Genomic DNA, 13,045 nt, shown 5'->3' with positions numbered 1-13,045 from the left:
CACTTGGCCAGGATGGGATACTGTAAAGCAATGGTTGGAGATTTGAAACAAAAATTACAGATCTACAGGTGCGTGTTCAATTTTACAAAGCATTCCTGAATTATAGTAGCACAATGATTTGCATAGGTGCAAGCAACTCACATGATGATTCTGTATTCTGCATTGGCGAGGTTAGGGGATTAAAGTACATGACTATCCATTAAAAGCAAGAGTGGAAGGATTCATTTTACCATTTCTCTCCTACTCCACTCTCTAATTACCACTTTATTCTACAGAATTTATTTATAAAAGGGGCAGAAACAGCAAGCTATCAAACTTTTTTGTTTTAAAAACAAAGACTATACTCTAATTCCTTAAATGTATTAAGATTTGTTGTTTAAAAAAACTAGTCCAGAATCAAACAAGCAACTTTATGAATACCAAAGGGAGTGTACTCTTACCAACTTTGGGAGGTCTAAAAGGTGCATCTTTTAATCGCTTTTCCAATTCTGCAAGAGGCGTATTCATTATCAGTTCCTATAAGAAGCAAAAAGCACCTTAGTAACAAATAAAATAGGAGAAATACGAAATCAGAAAATAATTGAAATATTCAGCCAGGCACCATATGCAAGAGGAGAAAAAGTTAACATTTAAAGTTGATGATCTTTCATTGTTCTGGCGAAAAGTCATCAACTTGAAACATTTTCTCTCTCCACAGATCCTGCTTAATTTGCTGAGCATTACAATAATTTTATGCTTTTATTCAGAAAAATTACCTTAAACTTGAAAATAAAACTTGCAATTCTCTCAAATTATAACCAGTTTCTTGAGTTTCTTTGCCTGGTCTTAATCACTACAGGATTAGATTCCTAATCTCTATAGTACTACTCCCTTGCAAATGGAGAGCATGCATTAAGATTAACCCATACTACTTATACACCAGGTTGTGGCCTCAACATCAGCAATATTGGTGGTATTCTAACGGTAGAATGGGATGCCTAGAAAGAGGGATGCCTATAGATAGTGGACCCTTCCACTGCACCCATTTGGTCAAAAGGTTTATCTGACAAATGACAAAGCCACGTGGCAAAAAGCAAGTGAGTTCAATCCTGGGTTCTAAGTTAAAAGATTTCTGGAACAACAGGAATTCAATTGCATTACATAAAAGCTGTGCCATGCGCACACAATTAGGTTCAGCTGCTCAAAAGATGCTCCAAATCGCATGCCCAAGAACACAAACCAGTTGAACAGAGTATTGAAGAGCAGAAAGCATTCATGGGAGCTGAGCTGGTTAACTACTGAACCCCACTCAAAACTAGGGAAATTACTCCCTAGTTAACTATACAAAGCTGAACAATTTAGCATAGACCTCTAAACCAACAGTTCTGGAGGAAATATCAGTGTCCAACCTTAAAGCAATGCGTACTTAAGGTGAAGGCTGGGAACTCCTGGTATATTGGATAAATGGAATATGCTCCAGTGATTGGCTTTGGAACCTTGTGTTTCTAATTTAAGTTAAATTTGTAACAAAACTGCATTTAGAAACTCAAAGCAGTGGTCACATTCTTAAGATGATATACGATTCCTCTACCCCCAAATAGGAAATCTGTACTGCTCACTACGTACAAGGCAAGATAGTGCAAAATGTTATTTCTTTTCCCAATGTCAAAACTCCATCTAGTGACTAAACTGAGAAATAAAGTTGTTAAGTTGATGGCAAATGCAAGTGGGTGTTTAGCAATACCATTCAACTACACAAGCATAGAACACTGAAACATTGGCTTGATAAACTATTTTCAGAAACAAATTTCAATCTTGGTAAAACTGCAAAATGCTGAAGCAAACTTGATAATTGAGGAGATAATTTACATGGCTTTGAGTTTACAAAATAATTTCATGCCTAATATCAAAGTAAGCTTCTTCCAAATGAAAATTTAAAAAAAAAATCAAGACCATTTCGAAGAATGAAAGCAAAGTGTAGTTTAGAAAATCTCTGACAGTCTCAACTAAGGACAACAACCAGGACGTGATGTGACAGCAAGTTTATTACATCGATTTACTTGCTCACTTCTACACGATCCTGGAAACACAGCCCGACAGCATATCTGGCTTGGCAAATTTCCAGGCTGGAACAGGCACAAGTGTAATTTAATAGCACCGACCATGTGGGTTTACGTTAGTGGTAGGATGACTAATGCCAATAAAAATGGTCTCAGAAGTACTCCACCTTCGTAGTTTAAAAGAATGGTAAGTATGCTTAATAAAACATAACCAATTTACCTTAAAAGGATGTGTGCTTGCCATGAGTTTTGTATCTAGAAGCCTTGGTGCAAAAAGGTAAAGGTAGTAAACACATTACAATGTGGAGAATCAAAGTAGGAAACATCTTACAGTCAACAATTACAATGATTATTTTATTCTCAAAACTACCATTAACTTTTCAGTTCTGGATAATTCCAGTTTTCTCCAACCACCCTATTGCCCCAATATCAGAATGCCTTCTATGCATAAATACCAATAAACACACCTGGGAAATACACTTGTTGTTACTTCTTTAAATTCATTTAGCTCCTATGTTAGGAAAAAGAAAGAACAATAAATTCAGGAAAAAGCTTTAGATGTTTCTTATTTATATTCTGAGAAGTTCATTGACGTGCGTGGCACAGTGTGTGCTGGATATACATCTGCACAGATAAGCTTTTGCTCTGTCCCTCCCTGCTGCGAAGAGCTGCCATAATCCAGAGAAGGTCCCTTGATGGGGAAGTGGGACAGGCAGGGATTGAGAGATTACCAAAACCAGTGTTATCCAGCGAGGTTTTCTCATTAGCAAGTCTTCAGCAACAAAGGTCACCTTCCTCAAGAGAGCAAGCAGCTACGCCCAGACATCGAAGAGAAAGGATTCATAGCACTGAACTAATTATGAATATTTTTATGACAACCACACTCAAAATATTACACAATTATGACCAAGAGCCATTACAAAATCAAAAGTTACTTTAAAATGGATTGATACTTACATCAGGCAGGGGGCAGAAGAACTGATGAATTGTATGCATGACATCCAGTAGCATGTTGTGTCCCACAACCAATTTACCCTAGGAAAAGAAATTATTAATTTAAAAAGAAAAAACATTTTCTTATCTGTTATACTCCAAGAGCAATCAATATAACTGCATCCCATACAATACCTCTTACCCGCTAGGCTTCCCCACAGCATATTGAGCGTTTGCTGGGTGGGAGAAAGGTTTATTTTCCCCCTGCCTGCTAAAGGATATAACACTTATTAAAGAAGAGTTTGCAAAAGGTACTAAAAACACTGCAGAGGACTCAGGGTTCACCACTTCTACAGCTTTGATAGAAATACAGTCTGCACAGTGGACAGTACAGCTCTGCTGATGCTTGGAATCAAGAAACTTCTACTTTTGCCAATGCTTTCGCACTCTAAAAGTTTATTGACACAAGACTTCATGAGGTAGGGGAGAAGTCCTGCAAATGGACTTTCTGGGAACAATTGTCAACTAACCCAAAAACTACTGAACAAGTCTAATGAGGAAAAAAAAACAATTAAGTGTTTTAAGGTTGAAGATCAGTGAATTAGCTTCCCTCCCACATCCACCACCACACCATCCATCCATCCCCTCAAAAATGCCCAGAATAAAAATCATTCATCCCATTGTCCTTCAAAGCTTTTCCATTTTAAAATGGTAAATTGGTTCATTATTGCCACGTGTACCAAGGTACAGTAAAAAACTTGTCTTGTATATAGTTCATACAGATCAATTTATTATAACAGTGCATTGAGGTAGTACATAAAACAACAACAGAATGCAGAAGTGTTACAGTTACAGAGAAAATACAGTGCAGGCAGACAATAAGGCACAAGGTCAGAATGAGGTAGATTGTGAGGTCAAGAGTCCATCTTATTGTACTAGGGCACTGTTCAGTAGTCTTATGGCCACAGGATAGAAGCTGTCCTGAGCCTGGTAGTACATGCTTTCGTATCTTCTGCCCAATGGGAGGGCAGAGAAGAGAGAATGTCTGGCATGGGTGGGATCATTGATTACATTGGCTGCTTTACCAAGGCAGTGAGAAGTATAGACTGAATCCATGGAGGGCAGGCTGCTTTCACAACCATGAACAAATCAGTTAGCATTAGACATGTTCATTTATTCCACTCACTCTTAGAATAGCAAACAGAAGGCCAACAACTGAAATCAACTGATTAGCCCCTAATCCCTGCCCATAGGAGAACTCTGAGATAATTAAGAGACATTTTGAGACTGTGCAACTCCAAGCTACATTCGGTTATCCTTGAGAGTGCTCCATGCTGGTTTCCATATTATGGAAGAGGGAATTTTAAAAAGTTTTGAAGGAAATACAAAAAGGTTTTTAATTATAACTTCTGAATTCTACTGTCAGGACTAACTCATTACAGGCTCAGGCACTTTCCTCTACTAAACAGAATGCAAAGTGCTAGCTTGATTGGTATATTATTGTCACTTGTACCGAGATACAGTGAAAAACTTGTCTTGCATACTGATTGTACAGGTCAATTCATTACACAGTGCAGTTACATTGAGTTAGTACAGAGTGCATTGATGTAGTACAGGTAAAAACAATAACAGTACAGAGTAAAGTGTCACAGCTACAGAGTAAGTGCAGTGCAATAAGGTGCAAGGTCACAACAAGGTAGATCGTGAGGTCAGAGTCCATCTCATCGTATAACGGATCGTATCAGTGGTGTAGAAGCTGTCCTTCAGTCTGGCGGTACATGCCCTAAGGCTCCTGTATCTTCTACCCAATGGAAGAGAAGAGAGAATAACCCCGGTGGGTGGGGTCTTTGATTATGCTGGCTGCTTTGCCAAAACAGGGAGAGGTAAAGACAGAGTCCAAGGAGGGGAGGCTGGTGTCCATGACGCGCTGGGCTGTGTCCACAACTCTGCAGTTTCTTGCGGTCCTGGGCAGAGCAATTGCCGTACCAAGCCGTGATACATACAGATAGGATACTTTCTATGGTGCATCGATAAAAGTTGGAGAGAGTCAAAGGGGACAAACCAAATTTCTTTAGCCTCCTGAGGAACTAGAGGCACTGGTGAGCTTTCTCGGCCGTGGCATCTACATGATTTGACCAGGACAGCTGTTGATGTTCACTCCCAGGAACTCGAAGCTCTCAACCTTCTTGACCTCAGCACCATTGATGTAGACAAATGCATGTACACCACCCCCTTTCCTAAAGTCAATGACCAGCTCTTTTGTTTTGTTGACATTGAGGGAAAGGTTGTTGTCATGACACCATTCCACAAAGCTCTCCATCTCCTTCCTGTACTCCAACTCATCGTTATTTGAGATACGGCCTACAACAGTGGTATCATCTGCAAACTTGTAGATGGAGTTAGAGCAGAATCTGGCCACACAGTCATGAGCTTTTAAGATAATGAAAGGAACTGGGGCACAGCTTTTAAAACCACATGTGCAAAGATGGGTTACTGGGGGTAAATAGTAAAAGTGCCCAAGCTTCAGAACAAAGAAAAATGGGAAGCTTTTCAATTCCAGACTCCAGTGGATGGCACAAAACATGAGAGACAGAGACAAAATAAACTCATGACAGAGATCAAGTGCTTAACACAGCCTGCAGTATAGAAGTAGAAATGAAATTGAAAATAGGATCAAATAACTGCAGACCAGTCAGTTTGATATCAGCAGCATGCAAATTGTTGGAAAAAAATTGAGGGATAGTGCAAATCAGGACTGAGGGAGACAGGTTATTAAAGTGTTTAAAGCTATTAAGATTAAAAAATGACCAAGTTACTCAAATGATTTAAGGTGTAGCATCTGATGTAGTGCATGTGAATTTTAGTAAGCCATTTGCAAGTCCTGCATGGCAGATTGACCAAGGAAAAGCAGCAATTTTATTAAACATCGGCTCCAATGGCAAAAGTAACCAAGTCACTCAAAAGGCTCATGGTAGATGAACATTTGAGTGTCCTAAGGTTGAATGCAGTGGAGTCAATTTTGTGGAATAGTCAAACAAAATAACCCTTAGAGTAACTTATGTTCCTTATATGGTGGGCCAGAGCAGGCACTGCAGAGGGAAGTTGAATGCTTTCCAAAGGATGCAGAGGTTGCAGTTTACAAGGAGAGCATTAAAGGGTTGAGTTGCCTTGTGGGATTGAAGCAGAGGTTTCTTTCCTCAGACCAGAGCACATAGGAGAAGACCAGAGGTAAATCAAAATTATGAAGGCTTTTGAAAGCTATTTCAGTAACTAAAAGTTTTAGATTTAAAGTAAATAGTTAAAGCACGAGAGAGAAAAATTAGAAATTCAAGCACGAGGATCTAAAACACACTAACGGAATAAGTGCAAAAGTCAGATTGCATAGGAACTTTTATAAAGGTAACCAAGCAAGCTTTTGGTGAGGACTAATTAGCAGGATTAAAAGGCTGAATGCTCACTCCATGCTCAAGAACATTTTGGATAATATTCTCAGGTAACATGCAAGGCTGAGGGAAAACAAAGGGTATTTATCAACTTTGCCTGCACCCAAGATGGAGGAGAAACATTAGAAAAGCAAAGGAAAAGAACTGCAAAAACAGGCTGAACTTTTCCAACAATCTGATAATCCAACCATAGAATCTGAAATCCGAAATATTAGATGCTCACTGTAAATTAAACTGACAGCAAAACTGCATCACAGTGTGCAGATAGTAAATTGATATTGTACAACAGCTGGCAGCTCAAGGGACCAACAAACTACCATTGTGGGAGATTTCACTGCCAGCAGTTGGACAGGATTTGGGTTGGGGCCACTGATGTTAAAACTAAGCTCAATGCTGCTGAACAGCTAATCTCAGTCCTGCACCAAATGTCTACTGGAACAAGACATTAATTAAGAACATTTTGAATCAGAAATGTGCACTCTGTGGTCATTTCTAACAGAATTTAGCTTTACATGTCAAATACGGGTCATTGTACCACTTATTTTCCCCTCCCACAATAACCACTTCAACACAAGAACTATGCAGAAGAAAAAAATCTCAGTCATCTTCCATTCTGTCACCATTCATTATAGCAATGAGACTACGAACAGGAATCTATAAATCTTAGGCAGCAGTATTTCTTTGAGAAGCTCAAATTCAAGATGCTGCTGTTTTACCATCTGTTTCATAGATATCTGTGCTCAGACTATGCTGAAAACTTGGCAAGAAATGTTGCAATGCCACTTACATGTACTGCAAACAGAACTCCCAAGTACTAATAATTGTGCAATCTGATTTTCCATCCGCTGTGGCAATATCATCTGTCCAAAACCAATGAAGTCCAGAAGAAAGTTTTGTACATGATGAAATAAGAGATTAAGCAAGATGACATCTTGCTTAATCTCTCTCAAAACTGAAGAACTTGGTAAAAGTAATTCCAATAATGTACTAAGAGTGGAAAACCAGGGCATGTGTAACAAACGCAGCATCAAGTCAAATATTACAATGCTGTTCACAAGAAAGCACATGCAAATATAGAAAACTCAAAATGGAACACAAGTTTTCTTCCCTAAAAATGCTGAGAAGGGCATAAGAATACAAGTAGAAACAGCTGGATCTCAAACCTGGTCTACTATTCAGATACATATTGTGGATTCTTTCTCAAGTCCACTTCAGTGAGATCATCTCTTTCCTCAACTTTACTGAATAAAAGCCCACCCTTCTCCCTGTCTCCCCATTGGATGAACTCATCCCAAGAGTTAATCTAATGAATCCAAATTGCACAACCTCCAAGATGAGGAAATCCTTCCCAAGTTTCATCAAAACCCTGTACAACTCCAGCAAGACAACCTTACTTACTTACATACTCCAAAGCACTCACAAAAGGTGCCTTCTAAACACATCTTGAATTTAAGATGGTTACTGTGATCTGGAATCATCACACAGTCAATGAATTAAAAAGGTCCAGTAGACAAAGGAAAATGTTACAGTTTTAAAAGAAACGAAGCATCTTGCATGGGGAAGATTCAAAACAAGATTGATCATAAAATATCCAGGAAATTCTCTCATTTTATTTTAAAAGACTCACCGATTTTGAAATGGCGTATATTACTTTGGAAAACCCCACAGCATCATTCATTTCTTCCTGCAAATAAGACAGCTGGTTACTCTACAGCTATACCAGTTGTCAAAATATTTGCACCATTACATCCATTGAGTTTCAATCCCAAATTTTTAATTCTTTCTGGAGAGTTCTCTCAATTAGACATTTTCTGATTTTTTTTTAAAAAAAGGTGCAAATCGAGCATCATAAAAATAGATTGACTAAATAGGAAATGAAAAGAGAAATGTTGATGTGAAACACATCAAATCTGATTTACTTATCACATGGATGCAGACCAGCACATTCTATGAAATAAACATATACAATATAGAAGTAACTATTGTTTTAATTGCTTTTTCCTCAGTTTTCTCTATTCAACATTAGACTCCTTGATGGGATACCTCTCCACTAGCACTAGTCAGTAACAAAATTCAGTACCTTGTGTAGTCATTAATCCTGCTTGAGACTTGGCACCGAATGCCTTTAGAAAGGGTTGATAATTAAGAATCAAGATAGGGAAACTAAGATGATTTTCCTCTTTCTAATACAAGAGACCAATGGAAGCATTATTTTTTAATCATATTAGAGATGACCTAATTTTTGTAATATCACATGGAGCCATTCACAGGGATTTATTGTATGCAAATACAGATTACTGTGGAAAGGTTGGACTTCCAGCTGACACCAGTTTCTCCACAGAGACAGGAAACCTTTGCTGACATGAATAGCATGCTATCTGCTCCAGATTCCAGAATCTGCAGTTTCTCTTCTCTCCAGCATGTTATATACACTGGAGGTAAGGTGACTGGCCTCCAATAGTCATAATCATCCTTTGTGCTAGTTACAGCTCTAGCCAGCAGAGATCTTCCCCTGCCTCCCACTGTAACTGACACCCATTTTCATATCTTGGTCAAGTGCTACTTTGAAGTTGAGGAATGTCACTCTCACCTGGAATGTCAGCATTGTCAATGACCTCTTCCACTCCTTTGGTAAAAGGTCATTATGATCACCCAGATTGGATATTATACCTGGATAATTTTTTCACATTGCTGGTTTGCTAGCTGTATTGAAACATCTTGACGAAAGAAAAGGCTGGTTTTGGAACACACTTTCAGCTCAAGCAGATGCTGTGGGTCCATATACTTAGTGCACTCTTTGTTATTACATGAGGTGAATCAAATTGGCTAAAACTGACTTCTGTGGTAAGTTATCCTCAGAAGGCAAGGCTGGATCCATTTTTGTGGACCCAGCTAATGATGGTGGCAAATGCTCCAGCTTATCCCCATCCATCAGACACATCCCCCTCCCTGCAGCTTTACAAGCTTCTTTTGTCTCCTTTTCAGTTCTGATGAAGGGTTTCCTGTCCTGAAACAACTCTTTCCCTTCCCTCCCCACAAATGCTGCCCGACTTGTTGGGCATCTCTCATTTTCTGCTTTGGTTATACTTCACAAGATATTGCATTACAGTAGTGTTATAAATGTTCCCTGGTATTCTTAGTAATGTTTAAAAAGTCAAATTAATTGTCAAGCTTCTGAACTATGAGAGATCCTTCAAATGCAAATTTACTACCTCAGTTTACTAGATTTTAAACAATAAACTGATTTCAGTATTTAAAGTATTGTAGATTTAACAGGATAAAGCTAATTTTGATAGCTGCAGAAATGGGATTTGAAATTCAATAGCTGAAACACTCAGCACGACTCCTATCCCCGAAGGATTTTTTGGAAACAGATTCCGATTTACCCTTTTATTACTTCTTTTAATTAAAAGGTGGCTTGAATTGCATTTTCTCCCAAAGCACCCAAGACGTGGAAAAGATCTCCCAATAACTGCATTACATAAAGCCAGAGCTCTTTGAATAAATGCAGCTTTTTTTAAAAATATTATAAACTGTGCAATGTGCCAAGTTTGGCATCAAAGTATTTTAGAGGAAACATACCAAAGCATTAAAAAGTGCTGAACATACACACACCTGTTCTTTTGCTCGTTTTTGTTCTTCTCTTCTTCTCCGTTCCTCATCATCCAGCTTACTGACCACAATGTATCTCTCCTTCTGCAAGGTGGAATTTGAAACATTAACTTTAATTGCTTATTAATACACATTTCTCCTTAAAATTAAAACACATTTGCATTCAGAGAGCATCTGACGAGATGGTTGAAACAAAAAGGTATATGGCACAAGAACAAAAGTCACTGCAAGGAAAATATAAAGGAAATTTGATTGAAGATATTGCTGGAAAGGGTGGTAGAGGCAGATTAAACCATGGCTTTTAAATGGAATTGAATTGAATAAGAACATGATGAGAAAAGAATTTGAAACGTTTACAAAGAAAAGAGCAAGGGAAAGGACAAACTGGATTGCTCTCAACATTAAGACACATGATCAATTTGTTCGCTTCTACACTATGTTAATTTGCAATTCTGTAGTTCTCTGTGAATATCATAATCAATCATCTGGCATAAAAGGGAAGCTAATCCACATCAGTAATGCCCTGTAAACTCTGAAAACTTTTCTCCCCCCAGTGCTGTTGGTTCAGAAAACTACTGGGAGGAGAACTCATTGAATAGTATTGCAAGATATGATAATGTCCATCTGAACTGGACAACAGGACTTCAGTCTAATACATCCAGACTGGGAAAACAAAATTAGCACTGATAAATACAAAAGATGGTTTTCTCAACCAGTATGCCAAGGAATCAGCAGGATAACAAGCTATTTTAGATCTAGTGTAATCAAGGTTTAATTACTACCTGGTAATTAAGAGGACTTAAGGGAAGAGTAATCATAAAAACATGGAATTTTATATAAAGATCGAAAGTGATTTAGTTCACTCCAAAACAATGGTCTTAAATTTGAATAAAGCAAACTACATCATGAGCCATGTGTTGGCAATGGCAGATTGAGAAACTACATGAAAGGGTATGATAGTGAATAATCACTGAAAAAAAATACATATAAAAGGGCTATACAGAATTTGTAGATTAAGGTAAACGTAGTTAACAAGGAAAGCGACTTCACCACACCCATCAAGAGAAGTTGAAGATTGTAAGCCTTTTCATTCGATCTAATACTACTTCCCAAAAAAAACTGAAGGACCAGGAAGATTTCGGTACTCAACAATAAAACTAAAGTACTGATAAGGGAAAGAAGAATACAAGAACAGCAAACAAAAAAAGAATAAATCACAGAAACAGATGTTAATAGCTTTTAGATACATAAAATAGAAATGGCTAGCCAAAGTTACTGCAGTTCCCTTATGGACACATTAGGATAAGGAAATGGCACAAAAATTAAATAATCTGCATCTGTCCTCATATAACATGAAGGATCCCTGCAAATACCAGGGAACTACTGGTATAGGGAGAATTGGGAGCTCAAAGAAATTAGTATGCAAAAAAATTGCAGTAATTAACAGGATTGAATGTGGATTCACCCCCAGGACCTGATGACCCACAGTTTAAGGTTTTCAGGAGATGGCTGCAGGTCCAATATATTCTAGTATAGATCCCACAGACCCGAAGGTAGCAATGTAACCCCACAATTTAACATTTATAAAAAAACAAGGAACTATAGATCAGTTAACCTGACATTAGTACAGAGAATGCTCAAAATTTAATAATAAGGAAGTGTTAACTTGGGAAAAACAACAATAGGATTGAGTGAAAGTCTTCCACTTGAAAGGTCAACTGGTTTCTCTTTCTACAGATGCTGCATAACTGGCTGAGATCTTGCAGCAATTCAGTTTTTGTAACAGGACTGGGCACACAGTCTACATGGATTTATAAAAAGGGACATCATTTTTGACAAATATTCAGTTGTTTTTGAGGTGATCTATTTTGTGGAGACAAGGGTGAAGCAGTTTGTGGTGTATTTTGGACTTTCAGAAGGTCTTTGATAAGGTTCTGTATGAGATTATCAAACAAAATTAAAATGCAGTATTGTAGGGAGGGTTCAGATTAGTTTGGTGGGTGGGGTGGGAATTCGAGTGATAGGTCAGAGGTTGGTACATTTTGTGTACAAGGAGACGCAGTGTGCAGAAAGACTGAGGAAGCATAGGCAGTTGAATGGCCAAAATTGCAGTTAGTTGTATGGGCTAAAGTCTGTCTACTCTAATGCGAGAAGCATCAGGAACAAGGCTGATGAACTTAGAGCATGGGTAAATACGTGGAACCATGATGTGGTGGCCGTTACAGCGACATAGCTGTCATAAGGGCAGGAATGGCTGCTGGATATTCTGGGGTTTAGATGTTTCAAAAGGGACAGTGACAGAGGTAAAAGAGGTGGGGGAATAGCTTTGCTGATCTGGGACATTATCACAGCTGTAGAAAGGGAGGATGTCCTGGAGGGATCGTCCACTGAGTTAGTGTGGGTGGAAGTCAGAAACAGGAAGGGAGCGATCACTCTATCGGGAGCATTCTACAGACCCTCCCCCCACAAATAACAGCAGAGACACCGAGGAGCAGATCAGGAGGCAGATTTTGGAAAGTTGTAAAAAAAAATTAATAGGGTTGTTGTCATGGGTGATTTCAACTTCCCTAATATTGATTGGCACCTCCTTAATGTAAAGGAGATAGATGGGGCAGAGTTTGTTGGTTGTGTCCAGGAAGGATTCCTGACACAGTATGTAGTCAGGCTGACAAGAAGAGAAGCCATACTGGACCTGGTACTAAGCAGTGAGCCTGATCAGGTTTCAAATCTCTCCAGTGGGAAAGCATTTTGGAGATAGTGACCATAACTCAACCTTTACCATAGCCTTGGAGAGGGACAGGAGTAGACGATATGGTAAAGTATTTAAGTGACGGAGGGGCAATTATGAAGCTATTAGACAGGAACTTGGGAGTGTAAATTGCGAACAGATGTTCTTGGGGAAGTGCACAACAGAAATGTGGAGGTTGTTTAGTACTTGCATGGGGTTCCGGATAGGTTTGTCACATTAAGGCAGGGTAAGGAACCATGGTTGACAAAAGACAGAATCTTGTCAAGAGG

At 38.6% G+C, this 13,045-nt stretch overlaps 1 protein-coding gene across 2 annotated transcripts in view; it reads right to left on the bottom strand.

Moving 5' to 3' along the window:
* parn (poly(A)-specific ribonuclease (deadenylation nuclease)) overlaps positions 1-13,045 on the bottom strand; it is a 117,733-nt gene that overhangs the window by 74,740 nt on the left and 29,948 nt on the right. For both annotated transcript variants that reach the window (XM_052022417.1, XM_052022418.1), the window contains exons 11-16: positions 10,031-10,111; positions 8,043-8,099; positions 2,997-3,074; positions 2,507-2,550; positions 2,260-2,302; positions 441-516 (exon numbers count right to left, since the gene is read on the bottom strand). In XM_052022417.1, coding sequence (XP_051878377.1) covers positions 441-516; positions 2,260-2,302; positions 2,507-2,550; positions 2,997-3,074; positions 8,043-8,099; positions 10,031-10,111 — 379 coding nt within the window. The remainder of the gene's footprint in view (positions 1-440; positions 517-2,259; positions 2,303-2,506; positions 2,551-2,996; positions 3,075-8,042; positions 8,100-10,030; positions 10,112-13,045) is intronic.

Source organism: Pristis pectinata, chromosome 8 (assembly GCF_009764475.1).
Source record: "Pristis pectinata isolate sPriPec2 chromosome 8, sPriPec2.1.pri, whole genome shotgun sequence".
In the NCBI taxonomy this organism is placed as follows: Eukaryota; Metazoa; Chordata; class Chondrichthyes; order Rhinopristiformes; family Pristidae; genus Pristis; species Pristis pectinata.
Note: the sequence above shows the minus strand (reverse complement) of the source record. Positions and strands in the feature narration are given on the sequence as shown.